At 38.1% G+C, this 27,989-nt stretch overlaps 1 protein-coding gene across 1 annotated transcript in view; it reads right to left on the bottom strand.

The window, feature by feature from the left end:
• The window catches only part of CCDC158 (coiled-coil domain containing 158), a gene marked incomplete at both ends in the record, with an annotated part of 84,667 nt that overhangs the window by 43,069 nt on the left and 13,609 nt on the right, over positions 1-27,989 (bottom strand). Inside the window, 11 exons of the mRNA XM_082653701.1 lie at positions 2,417-2,512; positions 3,304-3,396; positions 4,763-4,921; positions 8,893-9,005; positions 11,074-11,226; positions 13,096-13,285; positions 16,009-16,491; positions 17,167-17,364; positions 20,144-20,263; positions 26,586-26,700; positions 27,330-27,440. Coding sequence (XP_082509827.1) covers positions 2,417-2,512; positions 3,304-3,396; positions 4,763-4,921; positions 8,893-9,005; positions 11,074-11,226; positions 13,096-13,285; positions 16,009-16,491; positions 17,167-17,364; positions 20,144-20,263; positions 26,586-26,700; positions 27,330-27,440 — 1,831 coding nt within the window. The remainder of the gene's footprint in view (positions 1-2,416; positions 2,513-3,303; positions 3,397-4,762; positions 4,922-8,892; positions 9,006-11,073; positions 11,227-13,095; positions 13,286-16,008; positions 16,492-17,166; positions 17,365-20,143; positions 20,264-26,585; positions 26,701-27,329; positions 27,441-27,989) is intronic.

The following is a 27,989-nucleotide window of genomic DNA, read 5'->3' as shown; positions in this document are numbered from 1 at the left end:
CACCAGAGGTAAAGAAAAGACTCTAAAATCTTTGAGAAACAAACAGGTCACGTACAAAAGCCCTGGAATCAAAATGGCACAATAGCAACAACATTTTGCACATCAATCAAATGTAAGTGAAGAATACAGGTATTTTCAGACATGCAAGGTTTTAAAACACTTAATGAATGAAATGCACCCATTCTCAGGAAACCACTGGATTATATAATCTCTGCCAAATGCTGGCAAGGCTGTGGAACAAGAGGAACTCTCATTCACTGCTAGTGGGAGTGTAAAATGGTACAGCCACCTTGGAAGACAGTTTGGTAGTCTCTTACAAAACTAAACAGATTCTTACCATATGACCCAGCAATCATGCTCTTGATATTTGCCCAAAGGAGTTGAAAACGTGTCCACACAAAAACCTGCACATGGATGTTTATAGCAGCTTTATTCACAATCACCAAACTTTGGAAGCAACCAAGGTGCCCTTTAGTAGATGAACAGATAAACTGTGGTACATCCAGACAATGAAAATTCAGTGCTAAAAAGAAATGAACTATCAAGCCATGAAAAGACATGGAGGAATCCTAAATACATATTACTAAGTGAAAGAAGCCAATCTGAAGAGGCTACATACTGTATGATTCCAACTCAATGACATTCTGGAAAAGGTAAAACTGGGAGACAATAAAAAGATCAATGGTTGCCAGGGGTGGATGCGGGGGAGGCAGAACTTTTAGTAAAGTGAAAATACTTCGTATGATATGATAATGATGGATATATGTCAATTATGACATATGTATAAACATTTGTCCAAATCCATAGAATGTACCACGCCAAGAGCAAACCCCAAGGTAAACTATGGACTTTGGGTGATTATGATGTGCTGATGTAGGTTCACCCTTGATAACACATCATTCTGGTGAATGATGTTTATAATGGGGAGGCTGTGCATGTGTGAGGGCAGGGAGTATAAGGGAAATCTCTGTATCTTCTTTTCAATTTTGGTGTGAATCTAAAACTGCTCTAAAAAATAGTCTTGAAAAAAAGGCAGTAAAAAGAGCAGACAAAAATATGACCAGAAACCAAGAGAAACAATGGTCAGAAGTTCATAGGGGATTCAGACAATGGAGTTATCACATACCAATTTAAAAAATAAAGTTACTTAATAGTACAAGTCACAGAAGGAAACAAGAGAATGGAGCAGAAAAAATAGTCAAGAATATAAAAGATAAAAATTTTCCAAAATCAATGAAAGATATCAATCCACACATCCAGGAAGATCAGTGAGCCCCAAGAAAGATAAATACAAAGAAGACTATACACAGGCACATCACAGTCAAACTGCTTAAACCAAAACAAAGAGAAAATCTTTAAAGTGGTTAGAGAAAAAAAGTACCTCCCAAAAAGCGACAACAAGACTTAAAACTGACTTGTCAGTAGAAACAATGAAAACCTGAACACAATATTTTACAATGAATTCATTCACCGATTAGACAAATATGTACTGAATACCTACCACATGCTAGATACTGTTCCAGGTGCTTGGAACACATCAGTGAATAAAACAAAGAATGTATGTTACATTTAACGTGTAAAATTATATAATAAACATTTTTAAGGGAAGAAATTGTATAAAACATGCTTAACACTCTATTTAGATAATACACTTCATTACTGCTGTTAGAATTACAATTAAAGTGTTAAATTTAATAGACTTATGACTAGTACTTTTTCAGTGATGGATGAGATTCTTTATAATCAAGTACAGTCTATGTATTAAAGAGCCTAACTACTAGGCTGGCTTTTGGGTAATGAAGAGTCATGGAATTTCAGAGCTGATCTTCTAGAAAACCCCAGAGATGATCTATAGTCCAGACTCCTCATTAGAGATGAAAAGGAACAATATATTTAACTCAGTTTCCAAGGTCACACAAAGCAGTTAGAGACACATCTTGAGTCCCAATGACTCCTGGTCAAATGTTCTTTGTTGTGTTTGTTGTTTGCTTCATGGGGAGAGGGGTTTAATTTAATTTTTATCAATGTAACGTGCATATAGTTTTAAAGGTAAAATGATTTTATAACACTTAAAACAAAAAGCAGCAGTCTCCTTTCCTTCCTCTGCCCACCTCCAAGTTCCAGTCTCCAGAGAGAACCATGTTAACTTCTAATATTAATAATATTCTTTTGTTTGACAGAATGTTACTTGCTGGGTGATAGCTAGTTTATCAGTGCACATAACTCATATGTGTGAAAATAGTCCATTTCAACTTTTTCATTTTGCAGTGCATGCTTTTCATTTAAATGCATAAGCAGGATAACTGGTAGGTTACTAGCAACCCTGTTGCTATATGTACAATAGGACTATTAACTAATGAAATTGATTTTCATGTGTGATTTCATGTGTGATTAGACTACAAGACTAGTTACTTACATGAGATAGGAAGCTGGCTGCAGACTGGGCAGCAGATGGCTGTAGAAGGCGTGGTTTCACAGAAGAATTGGAGGTGTATCCAGGGCCCTTAAGTTCCTGGAAGACAATATACATGTGAGCAAAATAACTGTCAACCTACAGTGAGAATTGTGAAATCAAAATGTATTTTTGCAAATATAATTTCAGTCTTACATGTTGAACTTCTACAAAGTTTTAAGCCAAAGTATTAAGCAAGATGATTCGGGTGTATATCACTCTTTGGGGACTAATCATGGGCTTAGGAAGATGCCTTCACACTTCTGATGGATAAAATCATTCCAGATGTGAAAACATATCTTGGATGGGATGCTACTACGTTGGTTTCTAACTTTGCCAAACACTCCACACTACTTCTGACATACTACTGAGAAAGACCCTCTCCAACTATGGAGTGCTTCTGCCTGTGAAAATATCCAGTATTGAGACTTTAAAGTATGTCTGCAACTTTAAAATATACTCGAAAGCCAGACATATACTCCAGTGGAAAAATCTACTATTTTTAAAGAAGACATGTTTTGTCATGCAAATTACATCATTTTTTAAATTTTCCAAACAAGCCAAACATACTTGACCTCCTGTACACAAACCTCTGGTTCCCCAAGGTAGGTACTTCTATGTTTCCCTCATTCAGTATAGACTTAACATAAAGCATGGTGCTTCAATTTGTTACTATATATGAAAAGGATAGGTATAATCTGTACAATGCACAGATTTTATAATTGCTAATATTAGATAATGTTAAAAGTACACTTGAATGTATCTCAAGTACATGGGGAATATATGAAAGTATATCAAACCAAGGCATAATTTTTGCTTAAACTACTATTTTTGATGAAAAAAGATCTTACTTTTACATCCAAAGTGTGTTGAAGTTTTAGGTGCACTGATTTTTGTTCCTGATGCTGTATTATATCTTGACATTCTGCAAACTGCAAAGATGCCTACAATCAAGCAACCACATGTGGTTTACCCTCCATTCTGTATGCAATTTTATTTTATTAATGTATAAATGCAGAGTCGCCATCTCTTCAAGGAAACTGCCCCTGTTCTTGGCACACTGTATTACATTTATCTATTTATTTATGTTTTATTCAGAAAACTTGAGAGTAATTGGAGGCCATGTCTTTATCCTCTATAGCCCCAGCATCTACATGGCATTTAGTATGTGGAGGGCACTCAGAAGAATGAATGAACTAAGGATGAAATGAGCAAACAGCTTTAGCAATGTAAAAACATTTCTATAAAAATAACCACAACTGAAATTCATTGAGTCAATATATCATGTTCTAAGACCTAAGTTTAAATAGGTGGGATCACAGGTCATTTTCTATCACCATGAATGCTCTGATTTCTCAAGAATCAATGACTAGTCTTGGTATATTTTTAGGCTTCCAGAGTTTTCAGGGGACACAAAGAGAGATTTACTTCTCTACAATAAATGGCAATGACAAATACAGTGTCATCATTGATCCTTCTCATTCTTTAAGCTGTGTTCCTCACCTGCACTTTTTCTTTTTTTTAATTGATTAATTTATTTGTTTTTTTTAATTTTATTTTTGGCTGTGTTGGGTCATCATTGCTGTGCGTGGGCTGTCTCTAGTTGCGGTGAGCGGGGGCTACTCTTCGTTGCAGTGTGCGGGCTTCTCACTGTCGTGGCTTCTGTTGTTGCAGAGCACAGGCTCTAGGCGCGCAGGCTTCAGTAGATGTGGCACGTGGGCTCAGCAGTTGTGGCTTGTGGGCTCTAGAGCTCAGGCTCACTAGTTGTGGTGCATGGGCTTAGTTGCTCCGCGGCATGTGGGATCTTCCCGGGCCAGGGCTCGTACCTGTTTCCTTGCATTGGCAGGCAGATTCTTAACCACTGTGCCACCGGGGAAGCTCCCCACCTGCACTTTTTGAACTCCACAAAGTGCCAGACGTTAGCATTACTTTATCTATGTATGGATATTATTAACAGACTGTATTCCACCTAGTATTCAAGTCCTTCTTTGATGGTAAGTTAGATTGGTGGTATTTTTAGTTATTCAGGTCACAAAGGATACCAGGAGCATCTTATATCTTATATCTGACTGCTCTTGTGACCTGTTAGCCAGAAAAAAGATAATTTTGTAAAAAGTATGCATCATGACTATGTTTTTAAAGCTCAGCCTTCTGTACAGGATACAGTTTTTTTCTTGTGTGAGGTGACTGGGATACAATACAGTTTGACAGATTTGGTTCCTATCAACATGGACCTTTCATTCAGAACAATTCCACTTGGTTAATAACTATTTAGTTGATAACTATTTTATATATTTAGTTAATAACCACCTTATCAAGAGCAACTTCCATATTAGCAACCTTTTCTTTCAGTCGGCGTTCCTGAGATCGTAGGACTTCTAGTTCTCCCGCCATCTTGTTTTTCTCTGCTGCAACAGTACTCAATTCCTGGCTTAATTTTGTCTTTTCTTCTTTTAGCAAATGCTTTTCCTACAATTACAGAGGAGAAAATATCAGAAATAATATACTGATGTAGATGCTGAGATGTGATGGAAATATAAAACTATTATGTAAAGATCTGAACTATAGCTTAACTGTATATGGATTGGAGTTGGGAGCTGCTAGAATTATGTTACCATGTTCTCTCTCATTTTTATCACTACTAGTTTATTACTTCTTTCTAGGCTTACTAAATCTTTGATAAAACCTATGAAATATGTAATAACTGTGCTGTCATAAAAAGAGACAGTGTTGTGGTGAATTGAGAAATCATATACCAAATCAAATTGAAACTTCTTTAAAATGACACAAGAGATTTAAAGAAGACACACGTATTTGAAATCTTTATGGGTTTTCTATTTTGTTTCAAGGTTGAATATTAATTTCACAAATGGTTAAATATTCATTTCACAAATGCCTACTATAGACCCTCTGGCATAAAAAGAAATAGGGCACACAGTTCCTGTCCTCAAAGTCACTGTGATCCAGTGATGAGAATGAGCTTACTGATAAACTTATGGAGAATCTTTGGTATCTAACAAAGTTTCATTAAAATTAGTTCATTCCTTTAAAATACATCATGAAATGGGTAGAAGAGAACAAATGCATAGTAATCAAGTTAAGATATAAACCTGAACTTACTGAGTCTATATTTCTTTCTATATGTATATTTTTTTCATAGAGAAAATGTTTAATGTAAACAAGGTAGTAGGTATCACCACTGTAATACACATTTTGGATACAAATAGTTTTTCCTTTTCTGATGAGAAAGAAAGAAGGATTAATTTTTCAAGCTGCCTCCTTCCTGTTTGAGAGGAATGTCATCGAGCTTTGATGAACACCTTCCTTTACTAGGTGAAGGTGTTTCTGGTGACAGCAGGCAGTAACCTCTTACTGCCTTAAGTACCCTTGGGGAGGACGAGGATAAGCCCTGCTTTAGGTTCCAAATAGGCAAATAATGGAAGAAGAAAAAGAAAAGAACAAATTTAGGATAAGAAATGGAGGGGAGAAAAAAGTGGGAAAGAACAAAAGCACAGGAAATAAATAAGTCCATATGATGAGGGGTATGCACAAATGTATGTATATATTCGTTAATACTTAGCCTCATTCTAAAAAAAGTATTTCAGCATTTTCGGTAAGGGGAAAGCAATTATTTTAGTTGCCCTTATTTTCTGCTTATGCTGTTTACCTTCTCATCTCCATTACAGTCAGTTCTGTTATAACTCTTCTTCTAAAAGTGCAAATTTGTTCCAAAGTGATTGATGTTATCAGGGAACATTTGAATATAACACAAATTTCACATTTACTTATGCAGAGTTTCATTTATGAGAAATACGGGGTCAAGGCAGAAAACAGCACCCAGCTAAACAGAGCTGCACAGAAATACACAAAAAGCATACATACACACTCTTCAAACAACTATCAGCTCCCTCAGTTTACCGTGGGTTATGAGCTATGTCCATGCACATCCTGTGTTACAGGAAACCCACCTTCTACCCCTTCCTAACAACTCCCATGCTGCCATTCTTCAAGGCACAAGCAAACTTCCAGTCTTTTTTAAGATAAAGGGCCATCCTAATTGTAGTATTTATGTATCTCTTAACCATTTAACATGTGTAAAACAGTGCTTCCATTTCCATTAGGTTCCTGTTTTCCTTTTGTCACTGATGAAGTTCGTTAGTGTGGTGCTGATCCCACTGCTCTGATAAGCCCCATGGTGGCTTTTATGGCACAATTTTGCATAGCGTGGTCATTTCAGGAACACATATGTTGCACTACAGCAGAACTGAATATGCTTTGTTTATAACCATTCCGTCTCTCTACCATGAATATCCTTCTGCCTACTTCTTGCAGTTAAAATATTAGCTCTTGGACAGCTACATGTAAAAAAAATGAAATTAGAACATTCTTTAACACTATACGCAAAAATAAACTCAAAATGGATTAAAGACCTAAATGTAAGACCGGACACTATAAAACTCCTAGAGGAAAACATAGGAAGAACACTCTGACATAAATTGCAGCAATATCTTTTTCGATCCATCTCCCAGAGTAATGGAAATAAAAACAAAAATAAACAAATGAGACCTAACTAGACTCAAAAGCTTTTGCACAGCAAAGGAAACCACAAACAAAACAAAAAAAACAACCCACAGAATGGGAGAAAATATTGCAAATGATGTGACCGACAAAGGATTAGTCTCCAAAATTTACAAACAGCTCATGCGGCTTATATCATAAAAACAAACAACCCGATCAAAAAATGGGCAGAAGACCTAAATAGACATTTCTCCAGAGAGGACATGCAGATGGCCAAGAGGCACATGAAAAGATGTTCAACATCACTAATTATTAGAGAAATAAAAATCAAAACTACAATGAGATATCACCCCACACCAGTCAGAATGGCCATCATCAAAAAATCTACAAACAATAAAATGCTGGAGAGGGTGTGGAGAAAACAGAACCCTCCTATACTGTTGGTGGGAATGTAAATTGGTGCAGCCACTATGGAGAACAGTATGGAGGTTCCTTAAAAAACTGAAAATAGGGCTTCCCTGTTGGTGCAGTGGTTGGGAGTCCGCCTGCCAATGCAGGGGACATGGGTTTATGCCCCGGTCTGGGAAGATCCCACATGCCGTGGAGCGGCTGGGCCAGTGGGCTGTGGCCGCTGGGCCTGCGCGTCCGGAGCCTGTGCTCCGCAACGGGAGAGGCCGCAGCGGTGGGAGGCCTGCGTAGTGCAAAAAAAAAAAAAAGAAAAAAAAAAAACTAAAAGTAGAGCTACTATATGATCCAGCAATCTCGCTCCTGGGCATATATCCGAAGAAAATCATTGTTCAAAAGGATACCTGCGCCCCAATGTTCACTGCAGCACTGTTAATAATAGCCAGGACATGGAAGCAACCTAAATGTCTATCGACAGATGAATGGATAAAGAAGATGTGGTACATCTATACAATGGAATATTACTCAGCCATAAAAAAGAATGAAATAATGCCATTTGCAGCAACATGGATGGACCTGGAGATTATCATACTAAGTTAAGTAAGTCAGACAGAGAAAGACAAGTATCATATGATATCGCTTATATGCAGAATCTAAAGAAATGATACAAATGAACTTATTTACAAAACAGAAACAGACTCACAGACTTAGAGAACGAACTTAGGGTTACTGGGGAGAAGGGTCGTGGGGAGGGATAGATTGGGAGTTTGGGATTGACATATACACACTGCTGTATTTAAAGTACAATAGATAACCAACAAGGACCTATTGTATAGCACAGGGAACTCTGCTCAATAATCTGTAACAACCAAAATAGGAAAAGAATCTGAAAAAGAATAGATACATGGGGACTTCCCTGGTGGCACAGTGGTTAAGAATCCACCTGCCAATGAAGGGGACACGGGTTTGAGCCCTGGTCCGGGAAGATCCCACATGCCGCGGAGCAACTAAGTCCGTGCACCACAACTACTGAAGCCCACACTCCTAGAGCCCACAACAGGAAACTAAGCCTGTGCTCCACAACAGGAGAAGCCACCTCAGTGAGAAGCCCGTGCACCGCAACGAAGAGTAGCCCCTGCTCGCCACAGCTAGAGAAAGCCCCTGTGCAGCAATGAAGAACCAACACAGCCAAAAGTAAATAAATAAATAAATAAATAAATTTATTTTTTAAAAAAGAATAGATACATGCAAAAAAATAATAAAAGAGGACCAAGGAAAAAAATAATAAAATAAAATAAAATTCATTCCAGAGTAGTTACAAAAAAAAAAAAAATACTAGCTCTTTCAAGGTCCTGCTCAAATGTTCCTTCAGGAACTTTCTCCTCATTCTCTCTGTCAGGAATAAACTCTTGTCTTTCTTCCATTGTACTTTGTATCTCTGCTACACCTTCTTCTGTGTTGTAGTTTACTAATGAGTGAACGTATTGGCTTCCCCCATTCCAAGGACAGAGACTTACCTTGTTTGCATTTGCCATGGCCTCTTCTAAAAATTGTATCTTGCTCTGAAGGGCATCTATCTGACCTCTTTTAGCCGTAATTTGTTTTTGCATCCCCATTGCCACTTTCATAGCTGGAAAAAAAGGAACTAAACTGTATCTTAGTTTCTAAAGTTTCTAAATTTTGAGAGGTGACTATAATTTGATGGTCAAACATTATGAGAAGGTGACAGGTAAGATTCCTCCAAGGCACCTGGACAGTTTCAAAGAAGTGTTCACAGAAAATGTCTTCAGATTTCACAATATTGGGATATAACAATTTTCAGCAATTACTCAGAGGTTTTGAGCTCAGAAATGTATATAAATGATGATGTTTTGTGATTCCTTGCTAGAATTAATTTCACTGGCCATCATAATTTGCCGTATCTCCAACAGTAATAAATAATGCTGACCAAGTTCATACTTACACATATAGGAAATATATACACACAAAATATATACAGTCATAAAATGAAAAATGTATATAGTATTTTTACTAAAATAATTTTTCTACAAACTGATATATAAAATACCACGCAAGACATCTACTATTAGTGATCTTTTAAAAGATCCCAGTGATATCACGAACGACTCAATTTCCAATCTCATGGTTACCGTCATGTGCTTGGAACTCACTGCTGTTTCAGAAGTCAAACTGGCAATACAAGCATATATGTGATTATTTTACTAAAACTGATGACAGGATGAGAATGTTCTAGACAGGTAGTAGGCACTGAATACTTAAGATATGGCAGGCCACTGAAAAGATAAATAAAGTTCATCCTTGTTTGGAAATTCAAAGTCAGAGACCTTATGTTGTTTCTTGGAGTCAGCTGAGAAAAGAGGTTTGAAAATGCCACTGCTTTGAGTTAGGTCCAGCTAGAGCTTAGAGGTTAACAAGAAAAAGAAAATGTGCCATTCTTTAAAAGCAAACTATTGGAGGATGAAAGGTGTGACTTCTTCCTAATAAGATACAGTTCTTATAGCTAAACTGTCAAAGACAGGGTTAATACAGGCACAGTACACTGATTGGCTGGCATCATTTGCTCACCACTTTGAAGAATTTTGGTCTGATTAAGTGGATCATGGTTGGCCTTCAAAGGTAAATTTCTTAATAAAGTTTTTGTTTTAAGGTGATCTTAATCAATGAAAATAGGCATTCGAGAGCAAATACAGGATTACCTAGTTAATTTAACAATGGTAATGTGACTGGGGCAGTTGTGGAGAGGCCTGGAATACACTGAGGACGAGACTCTGTCTGGTGGAGGGGACGAGGGGACAGACCCCAGATGGGCCTGTGGAGTGATCTCTCCAAGCCCCACCATTTTCTTGGTGTTAACCAGCGAAGAAAGAGCTGAATCTCCAAGAACCGCACAAAATATGGACGCGTCAAGAATTTGCGTGCCATCTTTGTGCAGGGGCCATGGGAATCTCCTTCAGTATCTTTCCAATTTTGGTATATGTGCTGTTGAAGTAAGCACAAACGTAAGCCTTTTAACATGAAAAAATACTGAGAAATAGAAAAAATGTAGCCTTTAGTTAAATATTTATTCTTACAGTCAGCTAATATAGTAGCCACACAAACAATGATATGAATAATATGAAACAGCAACTAACCTTCTCTCTCTGAATTAATATGGGCAGCAAGGTGAAAAGGGAACAGGTAAGTGGTTGAAGGGACCCCTCATCCTAGCAGTTCAATTCCCAGGGCTCCCTCCCATCTTCATCTCAGAGAAGGAATTGGGAACTGACAATTAGCCACAGGTACACAGTTTATGTAGATAATAAACGTGTGAAAAATAAGGTGTTGAATGAAAATTATTGGTAACCCGTATTTATATCAACACTTCCTTAAAAACAATTAACTGGCATTTATGGACATTGAGGTCTGTTAGAAATTATTGAAATAGCTACAGAAAAAGAAAGATTCAGATACTTAAAGATTAAATTAAGTAAATGGCAATTTCCCTCAAAAAACCCCACAAAAACCTGAGAACTACTGCTATATAACACCCATAAGTGATACCTATTTACCTATTGTTGTATGTCTCTCACAGCATGCTGCCCTGTGAAGAGGTGAAAGGCAATGTATCTAGGTTTGTGTTTTAATAAATCTAGACCAAGGGAATTAAAAACAAAAGGAAAAAAGCTACTAAAGCATACCGTGACCATCAGATCCTTCCATTGACTTTAATGTATTTCTTGTTTGTTCTAGCTCAGACTGTGCAGATTTTAATTGCATTTTCAGCTTATTTGTAGTAGTTTCCATTTCTTCACTTTTGTTTCGAAAATTCCTTTTTAAGACTTCATAGTCCTCTGTACAACGTGATAATCAATAATAGTTGATTAATTTTTTCTACTCCATCGTTATAAAGTATATTGTATTTGTAATTAATGATCATAGAATTTTAGAGCTGAAAGAGATTCCATCTAGTTACATCATTTGTTACAAAAATTAGATGTACATACACATTTCCAGGCATCTGACTCTTTTTAATCTGCTTGGGTGGATCTTCCTCCTTTACCCACTTATTATTTACTGCTTTTTCCCAGCCAGTATAATTGGCTCACATCTATTTCATCTTAAACCTTCTTGGATAATCATATCTACCACAACAGATTTAACCTCCAGCTGGAGGTAGATGAAATGTCCACCACATGGTAAGTAACCTGAGGCCGCCATGTGTCTTATCTGATTTTTTATCTCCAGTAACTATCAAAATACCCAGCATTCATTGTTCATACATAAGAATACACACACACCCACCCCCACACACACACATATACACACATACACTTATTCAAGTATCTATTTATTTATATTTATCTATTTATATATGATAGATAGATTTACATATATAGGGAACAAACAGAACCAAGACCTCTCTGCTAAGATCTAACTCTGTCTAACCAGACACTTCCACATGGATGTCCTGGTGCCCCCAGACCAACGGTATCACACTGACTGCGTCTCACCCTCCTGCCCGCAAGCCAACCCCTCCTGGTTTCCTTCTCTCAGCTGCTGGTATCATTGTTCTCCCAATACTGCAAATTTAAAACCTGAAACACATACACAGTCCCTCCAATCTCCAAAAATATTCTTAATTCTTCCCTCTCCTCTCCTTCTCACTGCCACTGCCTCAGTTCAAGTTATCATCACCTTTCCCTGGGACTACAGCAAAACCCTCCTTAACTGGGTGGCCTCTGTTCCTTTAGGCTTGCCTTTCTCTCTTTACCTGCCGACAATGTCCTTCTAACATGTAAATTTGATGACAACAATCTCTTACTTAATATCTTTTGCTGGCTCCACACTGTCTGCCTCATTTCTTAGTCCTCATTCCTTTGTATTTTTACTTCCGTAAATACTTCTGAGGTCACATTATGTTATTTTATGCCTTCATGCTTCTGCCCATAATGTTCTCTCTGCCTGGATTGCCCTTCTACCTCTTTTTCACCTGCCAAATTCCTTTTTCTCCATCAAGCCCAGTACAGATGTTCCCTCCTACAGGAGGCTGATTCTCTATCCTCTGCCACATGTGCAGTCGGCACACGGCCACTGTGCCTCACCCACTGTACTGTAACCTGTTCTATACGGGTCTGGTTCTCAACTAGCCAGGAGCCTCACTGTTGTTTCTAGGGCCTGTCTCAGCATCTGGCATAGTAAGTGTTCAGGAATCGCAGATGTATGCGTGTGTGCGTGTGTGTGTGTGTGTGTGTGTGTGTGTGTGTGCGTGTGTGTGTGTGTGTGTATGAGAAGTAGATAATACCTATACCATACTATTGGTGAACTAGGAGTATTTCCTTTTAAAATTTAAGGCCTTGGATTTTTCTGTTTCAAGAAATTTGCATAAGTCTGTTTACATGTGTTGCTTCGTTATTAAACATCTAATCAAGCTATCTGACTCAAAGGACTCGAGGTTTCCGCTTCCCTCACCCTCCTCTTGGAAACTCAGTGAAGAATTTTATGGACACTGAAGACTGACTAAAGTTAGTGGTTAATAAGTGCAAGCTGTGGGAGGGCTTCAAGGAGAAGCATCAGGATTTCAGGTGTCCACTGGGACAGCATAATTATCCATGTTTGTAACTGGGATGAGGAACCATTCTTTCACATAGTCCCAGGATCCTCATTGAACTTCACTGATAGCACTCCTATTTTTTAGCAGAATTTGAATTGGAGTAACATACCTGTAAGACTGTTTAACTCATTCCTACTAGCTTTCACCTCACTTAATAAACGATCTCTCTCTTGTGTGATGTCCTTCACTGCACGGAGCCGCTCAGAGCCTGCATTCACCAGCTTCACATTTTCCAGCTCCAGGTCACTCACTCTGGCTTCAAGCTCCCGTATCTTTGCATCTTTTTTATCTTTCAAAATCTAAATATAGGGATAAACACAAAGGACAGGGTAAGAACTAAAAAAATAAAATATAAAGCAGCAATAGTAAGCTGGAAAACAAAAGGAATATTTGACTTCCTTTTAACCTTAGATGTTAATTCTCAGTATCACTGACCGCAACCCTTCATGATTCCTATTCTTTGTACTCATTCATTCAAAAAAAGGGATTGAACACCAGCACCTACTTTGTGCCAGGCTCCACGTTATTTGTTGGGGATAGCGTAGCAGGGGAGGTAGGGGAGGCCCTAGGTGAGCACCTCCTTGTTTTACTCCCAAAACACCTCACCTGCGAGGCTTCCCCTGCCCTGGCCGTGTACAGCAGTAATCAAACAGCGTCCTCGCCCTCGTGGGGCTTTACATTCCAGTGAGAGGAGACAGATGAAACAAATATTTAATAGCCAGATAACGAGGACAAAAAATAATTAAAAAGGTGAGAGGGTAGAGAATGAACACAGGGAGGGGGCTGCTACGTGAGCTAAGTTGGTACGTGGAAGAGAGCCTGACTGCTACCCTGAGGAAAGCCTGCTAGGCAGGCTGGCTGTTGGCTGTTCCAACAGCCAGGATTTTGAGAGGGTTCCCACCAGTCTAACTAATAAAAGTGGCCCACTCTGCCTAAACTGTTCTGCAAACAAAACGATTTATGCTGAACACCTGTTTTCCTTTCGGAAGACTGTATTCACCTGTCCGGTAAGGAGTACCTAAATGACCAGCCCCCAGTATAAAAACCCTGCAGACTGAGTCTCTAATGACCTTCTCTGGTTGGCAACATTTGACACATGTTGTCACAACTTGTTGCTGGGGGAATTAAGCATATGCTGCGTGACTGCCAGAGAGGACTTTTGGAAGCTTGTGCCTGGTTTCCTCCGTGTGCTTTTACCCTTGGCTGATTTTGTTTTAGATCCTTTCATTGTAATAAATCCTATCCATGAGCACGACTATCTGCTGAGTACTGTTTGAGTCCTCCTAGTAAATGATCACCCTGTGAGTGGTCTTGGGGACCCTGCCACAGTTGGTCAGGAAAGGCTTCTCTGATGAGCAGAAACCTCAAAGAGGTAAAGGAGCAAGCATGTGGCAGGCTGGGGACAGCTCCAGGCACGGGTAATGTGTTCAAGGAACAGCCCCGGTCCAGGAGGATCCCGCATGCCATGGAGTAACTGAGCCCGTGGACCACAGCTGCTGAGCCTGTGTTCTAGAGCCTGTGAGCCACAACTACTGAGCCTGCATGCCACAACTACTGAAGCCCGCGTGCCTAGAGCCTGTGCTCCGCAACAAGAGAAGCCACCGAAATGAGAAGCCCACGCACTACAAGGAAGAGCAGCCCCAGCTCACCGCAACTAGAGAAAGCCCGCGCACAGCAACGAGACCCAATGCAGCCAAAAATATAAACAAATAAATAAATTATAAAAAAAAAGAAAATCAATATTAAAAAAAGATTTGTGATTATCAGAGGCAGGGAAAGGATGGGGAGGGGAAATTGGATCAGGTGGTCAAAAGGTACAACGTTCCAGATATAACAGAAATAACTACACTAGTGATGTACCGTACAACATAATGACTATAATTAATACTGCTGTATGGTATATTTGAAAGTTGCTAAGAGAGTAGATCCTAAAAGTTCTCATCATAAGGGAAGAAACATTGTTTTATTTAATTTTTTTTGTATCTATATGAGATGATGGATGTTGACTTACTGTGGTAATCATTGCACAATATATGTAAATCAAGCCATTATGCTGTATACCTTAAACTTATACAGTATTGTGTCAATTATATCTCAGTAAAACTAAAAGAAAAATAATAATTGTATGTGACTTGTCTCCTACTACTTACCGTGGCAGATACAGGTAACATAAAGCTTAGGAAATCAAATTTTTAAAAATTGGTTCAATAGTTTTAAATTTTGATAAATATTTACTGAGCACCTGCTGGGTGCAAGGCACAAAGTCCTGGGGCAGGGGTACAAAGATGAATAAGATGTGTACCCTGCTTGAAGAAGTCTGCAGTCTTATAGGGAAGAGGAGACATTGCTATTTATACACACACACACACACACACACACACACACAAGCACACGCACACACACACACACACACACAGTGCAATACAGAATGTGATCCAGGCTATAACAGGTACAAATGCAGTATGATAAGGTTCAGAAGAGAGAGAACGGAATGGGGGAAGAGAACTAATATTTTCTAAACATCTTCCACAGGCCAGGAACCAAGCTAAGTAAATCCTTGATACATATTTTCTCGTGGAAGCCTCAAATAACCCAATAGGTTTTGGGGGTTTTGTTTTCTTTGTTTGCTTTTTGGTTTACAGACACAGAAGCCAACGTTCAGCAAACAGTCCAGTGTTTTACAGTTATTGAGTGGTGAGAGATGGGGTTCAAATTTAGGTCTGTTTGAAGAGGGACAGAATACTTCTTCAAACTGTGGGATCAGGAAAGGCTTCATGAAGAAGCTGGATTTTCTCTTTTCCGTCAGCAGTTCTGAACCATTTTGGGGCCATTCCTTGTGAAATCTGATAAAAGTATGGAAACTTTCTCACAAAAACATATATGCATACTGACACAAATACATTCAAACAATTTCAGAGTGTCCACAATCATCTTACAAAACCCCTTTCCAGTCAATTAGGTCATACTTACTCATGGGAAAAAAGATATTTCAGAAGCTAAACCAACAAAACACTCTACAGACCTTAACTTCCTGTAGCTCCAGTCTCCTATCATTGATCTCTTTCTCCAGCTGGGCTTTCTCTACTTGCATAGCGCCAGCCGTCCGTCCGTGCTGGCCCACCAGCTGCGTCATCTTTTCAATCTGTTGCCGCAGGATCTCGACCACTTTGTCCTTCTCTGCCATCTGCAGCTTGAGGGCCTCGCATTCTGTCTGCACGTTTCTGAGGTGAGCCCCTTCATTCTTCAGATGCTGCAGCTCCTGCAGCTTCAAGTCCACCCGGGAGCGCAGCCTCATGATCTCCGAGTTGGTGGCCTCGATGGCTCTCTCCTTCTCCTGGAACGAAGCTGTCAGGTCCAACACAGTCCTCTCGGAGCTCTCCAGGCTCAATTTCTTGGCTGTCAGCTCTTCTACGACTTTGCGGAGCATCTCTTTGGTGGATTCAAGCTGAGCAGTCAAGGAGGACACTTTTTCGAGACTTTCATTCTTTCCCTGAATTGCTGCCATCTGATTGTTAAAGAAGAATTTCATGAATTTAGGCAGACAGACAGAGGTCTCGAGATATGACAAGTTAGCTCAACAACGTGAAATCATGAATCTGACAGTGTCTCAAATTGTTCTGCTGTCAGAACCTCATAGAGACCATAGACTGACATGTGTTAATTAGACCAAGGTGGAGAGGCCTTAATTGAATAATAATGCTCCTCCTCTAGAGTGGTTTTCTAGCGTTTGGGAGGAGCTTGGCAAGTTTCCTCTGAGGATGTCTTCCACACCAAGTTAAGTTAGCATAACACTGGCAATAGTGGAGAGTGTGGTAGGATTGAAGACAAACTGCCCTTTCTATTTCCCTCCAACCTGCCCCTTAATTCCGGGGGAAAAACAAAAACAAAAAAAATCTGTTGGAAACCTTCAACCCTGCTGTTCCTCAGATCTCCCTATGGTTTGATGTTTTTCTGAAATAAGCAATTACTAGGTTACCAATTTCTAGGTGGAAATGAAAAGGAAAATTGGATGGGAGTTTCATTACACAACAATGGACAAAAACGAGATAAAGCTTAACATTTTAAATTTAACAAGTCATCAAAAATATAGACATAAACAACAGGTTTTTATAAGTTGCTCACAGAATCCACAACCCTACTTTGGGGGAGACCAAGGAGGAGCCGCCCAGCCCTGCCTGACCTGCCGTTCCATCTGGTCCTGACACTCGCTCTTCATGGCCTTGAGGAGGGCCTCCAGGCGCTGCACCTCCATGTTCCTGTTGTCCAGCTCCTGCCGCAGGTGGTCGATGGTGATGCTGTTGCCTGTGTCCCGGTCCCACAGACGCTTATTCTGTTCCTTCTCGAGACTCAGCTCCTTCTCTCGTTTATGCAGATCAGCCTACAAGAAACGAAGATAAGCTTTTTCCCTAGTATTAAATAATTAAAGTAAAATTCTTATTTTCCTTCCTTACATCATTTTTGGAGTTGCTATGTGATTTGAGAAGCCTTTGATTTTGGAATCTGATTCCCTTTTAATGGCTTGATAAAGAACAATATTTCCTAGAAAAATAACATTTTGTTTACTTGTAATTTCTAGCATTACACCTCAATGGACTAGACCCCAAATAGTATATAATGAAGAGGAAACTACAAATCATCCTGTTACGTTTTGAATTTTCTAACAAAGGCATTATGCTTCACATCAAGTGTACTCCTGTAATAAAGAAAAGCTTGAAGGGACAGCAATAGTAATTTGGTTGACTGCTTCAGAAATAGCAGAATAGTGTCTGGTATTGGGATTGGACAGGCAATTGGGTTGTGGATAGAATACCTCCCTCTTCAGTTACTCAAGAAACACACAGTGAGTGTTGACTGTTGGCAAAAACGCCAGTCGGAGAAAGAGAAAAAAAAGACACACAGATATTCAGAGAACTTTTCACCCAGAGAGAGATAAATGGACAAATAACTGGAAGTGGCTTTTCACTGAAGAGACAGAGCTAATGAACAGCAGAGAGAAATGATCGAAAAGGAGATCAAATGCTTCAAGACGGCATCTAAGTTGGACCTTGAGAACAGCTTGGAGATGCAGAGATTAGGAAGAAGGGACTAGAAAGACGCACATGGGGTTTGCTTGGAGCACTGGGTGTATGTGGAGAGAAGAGACTGGAAAGGTAAGCTGGGGCCAGATAATAACTGAAAGGCAGGGAGTCTGACTTTATGGGGAGAGTAATTTCTGAGTGGAAGAGAGACACAATCAGAGCTATAGTTTAGAAAGATGAGTACAGGCTGGACGGAAGAGGGAAGAAACTAGATTTAGGAACCGAGTGAGGAGATGCTGCCACGCTGCAGGTATGATGAGGGGCTTGGATGAATGGGTAGTGGCAGCAAGAATGAAAAGGAGGGGATGGTTATGAGGACGGTTCAGACATTTAACCTCCAAGATTTTCAAATTAGATATGAGGACACTGGGATACATGCAATAGGAGGGAGAGAAGTGAGGATCATCCCAAGGTTTAGCGCTTCTCTCCCAGTTGCCAGCTCTCCCTTTACCGCACACTCTTCAAGCCCCCTGTCGGCCTGTCCTCTACCAGCAGAGGGCACTGTAGCCTGGAATAAGGTTGGGTGGGGAGAAAAGAACCCTATTCTATAGGACCTCTAATAAATATCACACGAAGGGGTACTAACGTCTCCTTTCCTAAACTTCTCAGCCTGTCGTACCCCTAAACAGAGGGCAGAATCTGGTTCACTACTCTCAGAATCCTCGTTTCTTTCCTTCTAAAAAAATTTTTTTTACCTGAACTTGCATTTAAATTTTCTTTATACATAATTTGTATGTGTTTTGGATGTTGTTTGGCTTTGAAATGAACACTCAACATTATTTCAATTTAGCAGAACACAGTACCTAATTGAAAGACTATGGGTGTTTGACACATGAAAGAATGCTCAACATCATTAATCATTAGAGAAATGCAAATCAAAACTACAATGAGATATCATCTCACACCAGTCAGAATGGCCATCATCAAAAAATCTAGAAACAATAAATGCTGGAGAGGGTGTGGAGAAAAGGGAACATTCTTGCACTGCTGGTGGGAATGTGAATTGGTTCAGCCACTATGGAGAACAGTATGGAGGTTCCTTAAAAAACTACAAATAGAACTACCATATGACCCAGCAATCCCACTACTGGGCATATACCCTGAGAAAACCAAAATTCAAAAAGAGTCATGTACCAAAATGTTCATTGCAGCTCTATTTACAATAGCCCGGAGATGGAAACGACCTAAGAGCCCATCATCGGATGAATGGATAAAGAAGATGTGGCACATATATACAATGGAATATTACTCAGCCATAAAAAGAAACGAAATTGAGCTATTTGTAATGAGGTGGATAGACCTAGAGTCTGTCATACAGAGTGAAGTAAGTCAGAAAGAAAAAGACGAATACCGTATGCTAACACATATATATGGAATTTAAGGAAAAAAATGTCATGAAGAACCTAGGGGTAAAGCAGGAATAAAGACGCAGACCTCCTAGAGAACGGACTTGAGGTTATGGGGAGGGAGAAGGGTGAGCTGTGACAGGGCGAGAGAGAGTCATGGGCATATACACACTAACAAACGTAGTAAGGTAGATAGCTAGTGGGAAGCAGCCGCATGGCACAGGGATATTGGCTTGGTGCTTTGTGACAGCCTGGAGGGGTGGGATAGGGAGGGTGGGAGGGAGGGAGACGCAAGAGGGAAGACATATGGGAACATATGTATATGTATAACTGATTCACTTTGTTATAAAGCAGAAACTAACAAACCATTGTAAAGCAATTATACCCCAATAAAGATGTTAAAAAAAAAAAAAAGCAAATAGAACTTCTGGAATGAAAAAAATACAATTGTTTAAAAATACTCAATAAACTGTCATAAAAAAAAAAAAAAGAAAGACTATGGGTGTTTGAAGATCGGCTTCACCTAACTTTTAAGCCCTAACAGTTCTGCTTAAAGTATAGAATACTATATTTTATATGTAAAACTTGAGTAGTGGCTAGGATATTGTGCTGTGTATAAATGTACAACTATGTTGTAAAATTTGTAATTTTACAAATGAAACTAGTTTTGTGAACTATTGTGGTAAAAATTTCCCAGAATTAATCTCATTCATATTTCAAATCATCAACTTGCCAAGAGCTTTTGAAGTTTATCGTCCAGATTTCCAGATTCCTCACTAAACTGATCACGTTCCGTCCGTGCTTCCATTAGTTCTGAGTTCGCAAGAACTAACTGCTTCTCCAGCTCTTCTATCTAAAAGGAAAGCACAAATCAGTCTGGCTACGTCAATGAGTAATATAAAATAAATAGAGTCTTTGGAAAACAAATGGTATTATGTTGGGGCAATGGTATTATTTGGGGGGCAAAAATAAAGTTTATTGTGATGTATTTTGCAAAGTTTTCTAAACTTAAGATCTATGTAGAATTTAGCCAGACAAACTGACCAAAATGAAATACTTGGTACTGTTGGGTTAAGCCATGGTCTGTAATGCATCACTCTCATTTTCACACGATTCAAGATTTATCTTCTGTGAATATGTGTTCTGTAATTTGGTATTTAAGGAAGCTTGATGTAGCATAAATAACATTCTGCAGAGCCCACATAAATTAACTATATTATACTTAGAGCGATTTTGTTTCAGAATATCAGTGTCAGTAATAAAAGGCATTGAATATAAAAGAATAAATGGTAACAACAAGTTTATAGTTACTGTCATTATTATATAATCACCCTATTTTGTAAGAATAAGTGAAGTTATATTACAATCCTCAATTCCTATGACTATAAAATGGGATAAGAATACCAATTTTAAAGGATTGTTATAGGTGTATTTTTCTCTTACAGACGGGCAGCTGTTTCATCTGTGTGACTGTGCATTTCTATGACATATGCCAGAAGGGCCATGGCTGTTAACAGCATCCCTACAGCTCTTAACCTGGAGGTGCAGTGCAGGCTAAAAGGTTAAGGTCTCAGACAATGTAGATTCTGGGTTTAGATTCCGGCACAGCTGTACAAACTCATAACTTAGACACAGACATTAAAATAATGAAAAACTACTGATACTTAGTGATATGTAGTAATCCCTGATCTTTAATGTGATACCTACAATAATATTTCATCATCCACTTTTCAGTAATAACAAATCTTTCATGTCTGCATAAATGTTACACATCCCTTATTACTGCTAAGGCCTCTATTGAACAGGCTTCCAAATCTACTGTCAAGGATAAAACTTATTGATTGGTTTGGACGCAACTGTGATTAAACCTTCTTAAAGAACATATGAGCAAGACTAACTTTTTCTTAATGACTATTTTAAACTGGACTAAGTTCATTTAAGATCTTCATTTATTAATTCAGCACACACTTATTAAGCACATTATATATAAACACATATATGCAACTATCTCTTTGATAAATGGTAAGTATGAATACTTAGAAGTTATCTGTGTGTGTGTGTATATATATATATCTTTATCTACATACATACATACATGACTTAAGAAAATACTAATACAGGACTATCAAACAGGTTCAAATTCAACAGAGTAGTATTACAGCCTATAGGGACTGGAATATAAATTTTAATATATACATTGGATATATTTTAAAACTGACTCTGTATTTGACTGCATGTTATATATAAAAAAAGTATTTCACAGGAATTAGATAAAATAAAACATTAGGTGACCGACTGAAATGTGCTCAGAGATTCTCATAATCCTATAAAGAAGTACTTTCACTCTTGTGCTCCTTTGGGGGCATACACAGAAAAAAGCCCTACAACAATTCACCCTCTGTGGCACAAGTAGCTTCCTAAGATAAATGAATGAATAATGTCAGTTGATATAACCTCTTCAGCTCTTTTATTATTGGGAAAGACTAACTCAGCACACTTAGTAAAGACAGTAGGAATAGTTAGGAAAAAACCCATAAACTTTCACTTTGGGTAGACAAATGTGATCAGACAGGAAATGTGATCTTACTAAGAGTCAAACACCTTGGGTTCTGAACCAGCTTCTGTCACATAAGCTCTCTGAGTCTATAATTTGAGTCTAAATTATACATTTTTCACCAATAATTTGAAAAGAGTATTCTAGATGATCTTTTAAATTCCTTTCAATTCTGCTACTAATACTTTTTAACACAAGAAGAACAGTATTAATGAAGCTGAAATTCCATCTTTTCCATCTGTCTTTGGAAACAAAATATGGTCAAAGGAACCATATTCTGAGCTATAAATTTAACAAGAACACTTTCCACTTGAAAAGTTACTCATATGACTAAAACAAACATCTTCTACTCCTAGTCTGGTGTTTCTGTCTTTGAGCAAAGTATTTGTATATGCGCTTTAAAAGCTTCAATTAAGACTTGCTATTTTATGTTTGTTTTCACTTTTTAAGAAATCCTGGGTAACCATTTGATGTTAAAATCTGTGAGGCCAAAATTTTAAAAAGAAAAGAAAAAGAGTCAACTCGTAACTTTCTAAGTATCAGAAGTTCCTCCAGACCCCTGCAGGAACACTTGTTTTGTAGTTGTCAGTACTGACTCAACTGCTATAGCTCTGCTTTTACCTTTCACTTTTTAGAGTAAAAATATTTATATTAATTAATCATTCAAAAAGATAAATGGAGAGTGAAAGGGAAAACCATTGAAGTAGCAGCTGAGCTGATACAAACCGCTGTTAAAAACACTATAAAGAAAAGCCTTTTAAAATGTCCAGAATAAATACTGACATCTGAGATATAGTAAAGGTTTTTTCTTTTTCTTTGTAAATAGCAGCACTGGTTTTCCCTTTCACCATCTATGAATCTACTTTTTGTTTTGGATCACTGGACAAATCGGTACTGGGACCTCATTCTAATCTTACAGTGATTTTAGGTATCACCAATCATGCCAAATTGTATCTTTTGTTTTCTGTGCTCAAAAAGACACAGTTATGGGGTAATAAGGGATGCTGCAGGTGAGCATGGAGGTGCATTGGCAGAACTATGCAAAGAGGTTTGCACAGAATCTTCCCGCACAGTAGAGAGCTCCAGCCAGTGCTACTAAATCTTTACTTTTTGAGTATGAAATTCAGCCCCAAATGCTTTCAAAGTAGGAAAAATAAACTTAGAATCAAGATCATGAGATATTTTTGTTGTCAAAAAGCGAAAGTTAAGAGTAAAGCCAAATCTACAGAGCCAATAGTGACAGCTTCTACTGGTCCAATTTCGTAAAGGGGAATTCTGGAGGTTCTCCTAAAATGGAAAGAGAAGAATAGAAAAAACATTACAGTAAAACACTTTTGTATGTCTGAAGGCTACGTCTAAAATGTTCTTTGAAACACAATTTCTATTTTCATCAATATGATCTGAAGAGAAACACTGCCCTCCTAAACAAGTTTTCTCTAAACTTACGCATTTTAGTTGGGAAAGTTTTGTTCAGACCTGTCATCAGTTTTTTAAAAATAATAAATACTTTTTTTCTGAAGGAATCTGACCTCAGGAGAAAATAGTAATACTGCCTGCCTCTCATAAAATATGTTGATGTATAATATCAACATACCCTTATAAGTCTCTTTTCTCACAAACCTCACTTTTAATCATAGCTTTTAAGTATTTTTTCCTTATTGTTATTTGGACAGGATATATGAAAATGTGCACTGAAGCAGTGGAAAATAAAATATATTTTAAAGTTTTAATAGGCTTTGGCAATGTAAAGTCAAGGTACATGAAAAATAAAAGAAATTAACAAAAGAATCTGTCTTTAAAAATTCTATATTCGATTTATTACAACAAAAACATTTCATAACAATAGAATTTTTCATGAACCCAAACTGAAATACTTTTGTTAACTTGCTTGATCTTCTTTGCTCAGTTATGCCATGTATTATTATTATTATTTTTGTGTGTGTGTGGTACGCTGGCCTCTCACTGTTGTGGCCTCTCCCGTTGCGGAGCACAGGCTCCGGACGCGCAGGCTCAGCGGCCATGGCTCACGGGCCCAGCCGCTCCGCGGCATGTGGGATCCTCCCGGACCGGGGCACGAACCCGTGTCCCCTGCATCGGCAGGCGGACTCTCAACCACTGCGCCACCAGGGAAGCCCTGCCATGTATTATCAATGCCTTTCAGGTCAGAGTATATTCAAATCTATATTTACATGGCAGGGTAATCATCTCTCAGTGTTCCCTCACTAAAGGGAGTTACTGTTAAGAGATCCTTGTTAGCCATCATCTAGGTGCCAACTCAGTTAGGTTCAATATGCTTTATTAGAAGTCTCAACGATCTGGATTAAAATTAATTAAACTAATATGCCCCCCTTATTTCCAATAATGTTGACTGTTTAAGACTGTCGAAATTCTTGGTGATCCATTGTTTACATTAGAGCAAAGTAAGACAATGATTTTAGTATTATGTTTGTATCGATATGACCTCAAAACACTCATATAAAAGGTTTGCAGTCATTCATCTGGATGCTTATGCTTCTAGAATGCTAAAGAGATAGACGTTTATAAAACCAAAAACTATTTTTGTATTGTTTACATGTCAGTATTTGTTAAAATTTCCTACCATGCCCAAACTTAGAGTTGATCAGCATGATGCTATATATCAAACCATGTGCAGATTAGCAATGGGTGATAGCTTATGAAGGGGTCATCTTTCTGAGCAACATTACAAATGGAAAGCTGTATCAATTTCAAATTATGTAAGACAAACAGGTGAGTTGAGTTTTATTTAGTACTTCGTGGCTTTTCAAAGGGTTTGTCAATAAACAATGAATAGTCTTTTCAAAATGGTTTGAGTATGATGAATATCGGTTATTGTACCGTACTATAGTACAGCAGCTCTCCTATTTCCTTTCTCACTGTTGGATCGTCAGTGCTCAGCTCGGCCAAGGTGCCTACCTCCACTCAACCTGAGTAGTAAAGTAAAGCATCTTTCTACCCCATGCTGTATTGAAATCATTACCATCCTATAGGGTGAGATCAAGGCCTTTTGTGTAGGCTTGATCTGCCCAGAATGGGTTCAATCGATATTCCTGCTATCAATCTTCAGGGGAAAAGTTCACCCTGAGGAAAGAAACTAGAACACAAAAAGCAGGCCTCAGAGAAGCAGTAAAGAGCAAATATTTCTCTCTGGGCTTTTGTTTCTTGGGTTTAGCCTTTAAGAAGTCTAAGGTTCCTCAAGGCTGCTTCCAGGTGGCTGTTGTTGAAATGACCTTGATACAAGAATCTAGGCCACGAGCTAAGGAAGAGGTCTTGGAGAGCAGTGTTATTCACACTGCAACCCAGCAGTGAAAAACGAAGTCAACTTAGTGAGCATCAAATCAGTATCTGAAGAAAACAGAAAAGAGCCAGCGTCTTAAGTAATAGGGGTAAGTATTGTTTTGTGAAGTGTGCTTCAGTTGTACGTGTGTACTAGATTATATGGTAAACTATATTTCTTGCTGTGGGTAGTGATCAAAAATGTTTGAAAGTCCCTGTAGAGGATCCAAATCTCATAACTGAGATTATATAGTTTCATGCTACTCTTTATTGTTTAGACTTTTATAGTAAATTCATGTCTAAATTTTCCATTCTTCTTTCAGCCGTGCCACAACGAATTAAAGTTGAGGTCTTTAAAGTTGAGAACCGAGGAGAAACAGCCCCCTCCTGTGGCCAGCAAATGGGTGACAGTGGTAATTACAGGAGGGGTTGCTCAAAGGCAGGAAAATATCTGGAAGAGTTAGTGCTGCAATATTCAATTGCTTCTTCCCATAAGGAGCTTTTTTCTTGTACTGTTACCCTGTAGAACTGGATTATTTTATAAAGAAAATCTGGCAGCTTCCTTATACTCTATTTCTTCCCAATCAACTAAGGAGTAGGAAATTAACTACAAGTGGTTAGAACTGTAGGTTCTCTTGTAGGCAGGATGATTATACGTAGAATTTATCTTCCAGACTAGGACATTTTGGAGATGAAAGGTGGCATTCACAAAACAGGACACTACTTTGTGTCCTTGAAATTAACAAAAACCTAAGCTCCAGAAAAATGGTTGATAATGATAACGAATAGCTTGTCTTTAGCTATAGACAGGGAGAGAACAGAATATTGTAGTAAATATTAATATCTAGTTTTAATAGGAACTGTGTGATGAGAAATGAAGATTTAGCTTCCTAATTATTTTTTATTCGGCCTAATCTTGAAGGGAACTCAGTTTGCTAGCCGCACAATGATTAATAAGGAGGAGCTGAAGTAAGAGAGGAGGTTAGGCCCCAAAACGTTCAGTGGTCGGGGAGACCAGCTGGGACCAAAGTACCTGCTAAAGCTAAGCCTTGTAAAAGTAACTAAAATGGCCTTATTATTCACTTTTTAGAAACTTACTTGAAGGATGCAAAAAACTTTTCTAAGAATCAATTAATTTGAGCAAACAACTTAAAAACTGTTTTTCTATAGTAATTTAACATGTAGCTATTTAGCACCCATCTTATAAACTGCTTTTAATTTTAAATGATTGCTTTGATTCCTCATTTTCAAATAAACCATTAAAAACTATATAACTGATTCTGTGTATAATAGTCGCTGGAAGCAGAGCAGCAAAATCTAAACTCACTTTGTCTTCATATATCCTTTTGGCTTCCCTTAATTCAGAACGTAGCTGAGAAACAGTAGATTCCAGGTCACTGAGTTGACGCATATACATTGAATTTTGGTTTCTTGCTTGTTCTCTAAAAAGGGTTTAAAAGGGGAATAACAGCAAATAGCAGACTAAGAATAAGTGTGATACCTAAGGGTTCTCTAGCTTTTAGATACTTCCACTAATTATTTAATATGGCATTATTAGGCCAATAGTCTTTTATTTTCCAAAACTGCTTATTAAAAGATTAAGTTCAAAAATGTTAACTGTTAAAGGTAGGTGATGTATACATAGGAGTTCATTATACAATTTTCACTATACCTTTGTGTACGACTGAAAATGTCCATATAAAAAGTTTCAACACAGGAGCTCAAACTATAAAGTTATTTATATGTATATATATATAATTTATGTATATTTATACATACACACACACATATATAGTGTGTGTTTGTCTTATCCTATCAGTTGAAATGTAGACAATATCTAAAACATCCCGTCCCAAGAGGCCCAAATACTTGCCCTAATACTTCTAATATGGTTATAAAGTATTATCTACATGTTAAGTAATCTTTTCTGTTTCTTTGAATGTTAGAAAAGTTTTACTTTCCTGTAGAATCAATTATTAAGTAATTTTTAAAAAGCTCTTAGAACAAAAAATTGATAAAAATAAAATGAAGATAAATGACTATCAATTTCAAACCACCAGGACACACATACTGAATGATTTCCAGTTGACTTTGGATACTACTGGCTTGGCTCCGAGCACTGCTAGCTTTCTCAGTAAGTCCTGCTTTTTCAATTTCATATTCACTGATTAACTGCTCAATCCTATAAAAAGAATGTGGTGATTGTTATTTGATACAGATGTTGCCTGACAATGAATTATTCTAAATATTAACGATTTTCAACACTCTCAAATTTAGTATTTTGTTTTAGCTTTGAATATGCTATTCTTTTTATAACAAGTATGTAAATTAGATCCAGAATCCTTTATCCAAGTCCTTTGGGGGCAGTTAGGTTTTAGGATTCAGATTTTTTTTTTTTTAATTTTACAATGGTGATAAATAACAGTACTAAATATCATGTGACACCCCCAGAGAGATCTAGGGAAGTGTCCTAGAAGCCAGACATTACTAACACAACAGTAGGTTTTTAAATACTCACGGTAACTCATAAAGACTATAAAAAGCTTTACATTAGCTCAGGTTTTCCCAACAAATGAGTGACAAAGACTCTAACCTTGACCAAGCTTTAGTCAGACTCCTCTCGGCAGTCTGTGCCTCCAGCCCACTTAGTAAGCAGCCCAGGCTTAGTATGAATCTCGCTAAGTCAGTTTAGTAAGAAGCCTCTCACCTCGACGCCTCCTCCTAGTAATTT

Source organism: Grampus griseus (genome assembly GCF_964374135.1).
Source record: "Grampus griseus genome assembly, chromosome: 4".
Lineage (NCBI taxonomy): Eukaryota > Metazoa > Chordata > Mammalia > Artiodactyla > Delphinidae > Grampus > Grampus griseus.
Note: the sequence above shows the minus strand (reverse complement) of the source record. Positions and strands in the feature narration are given on the sequence as shown.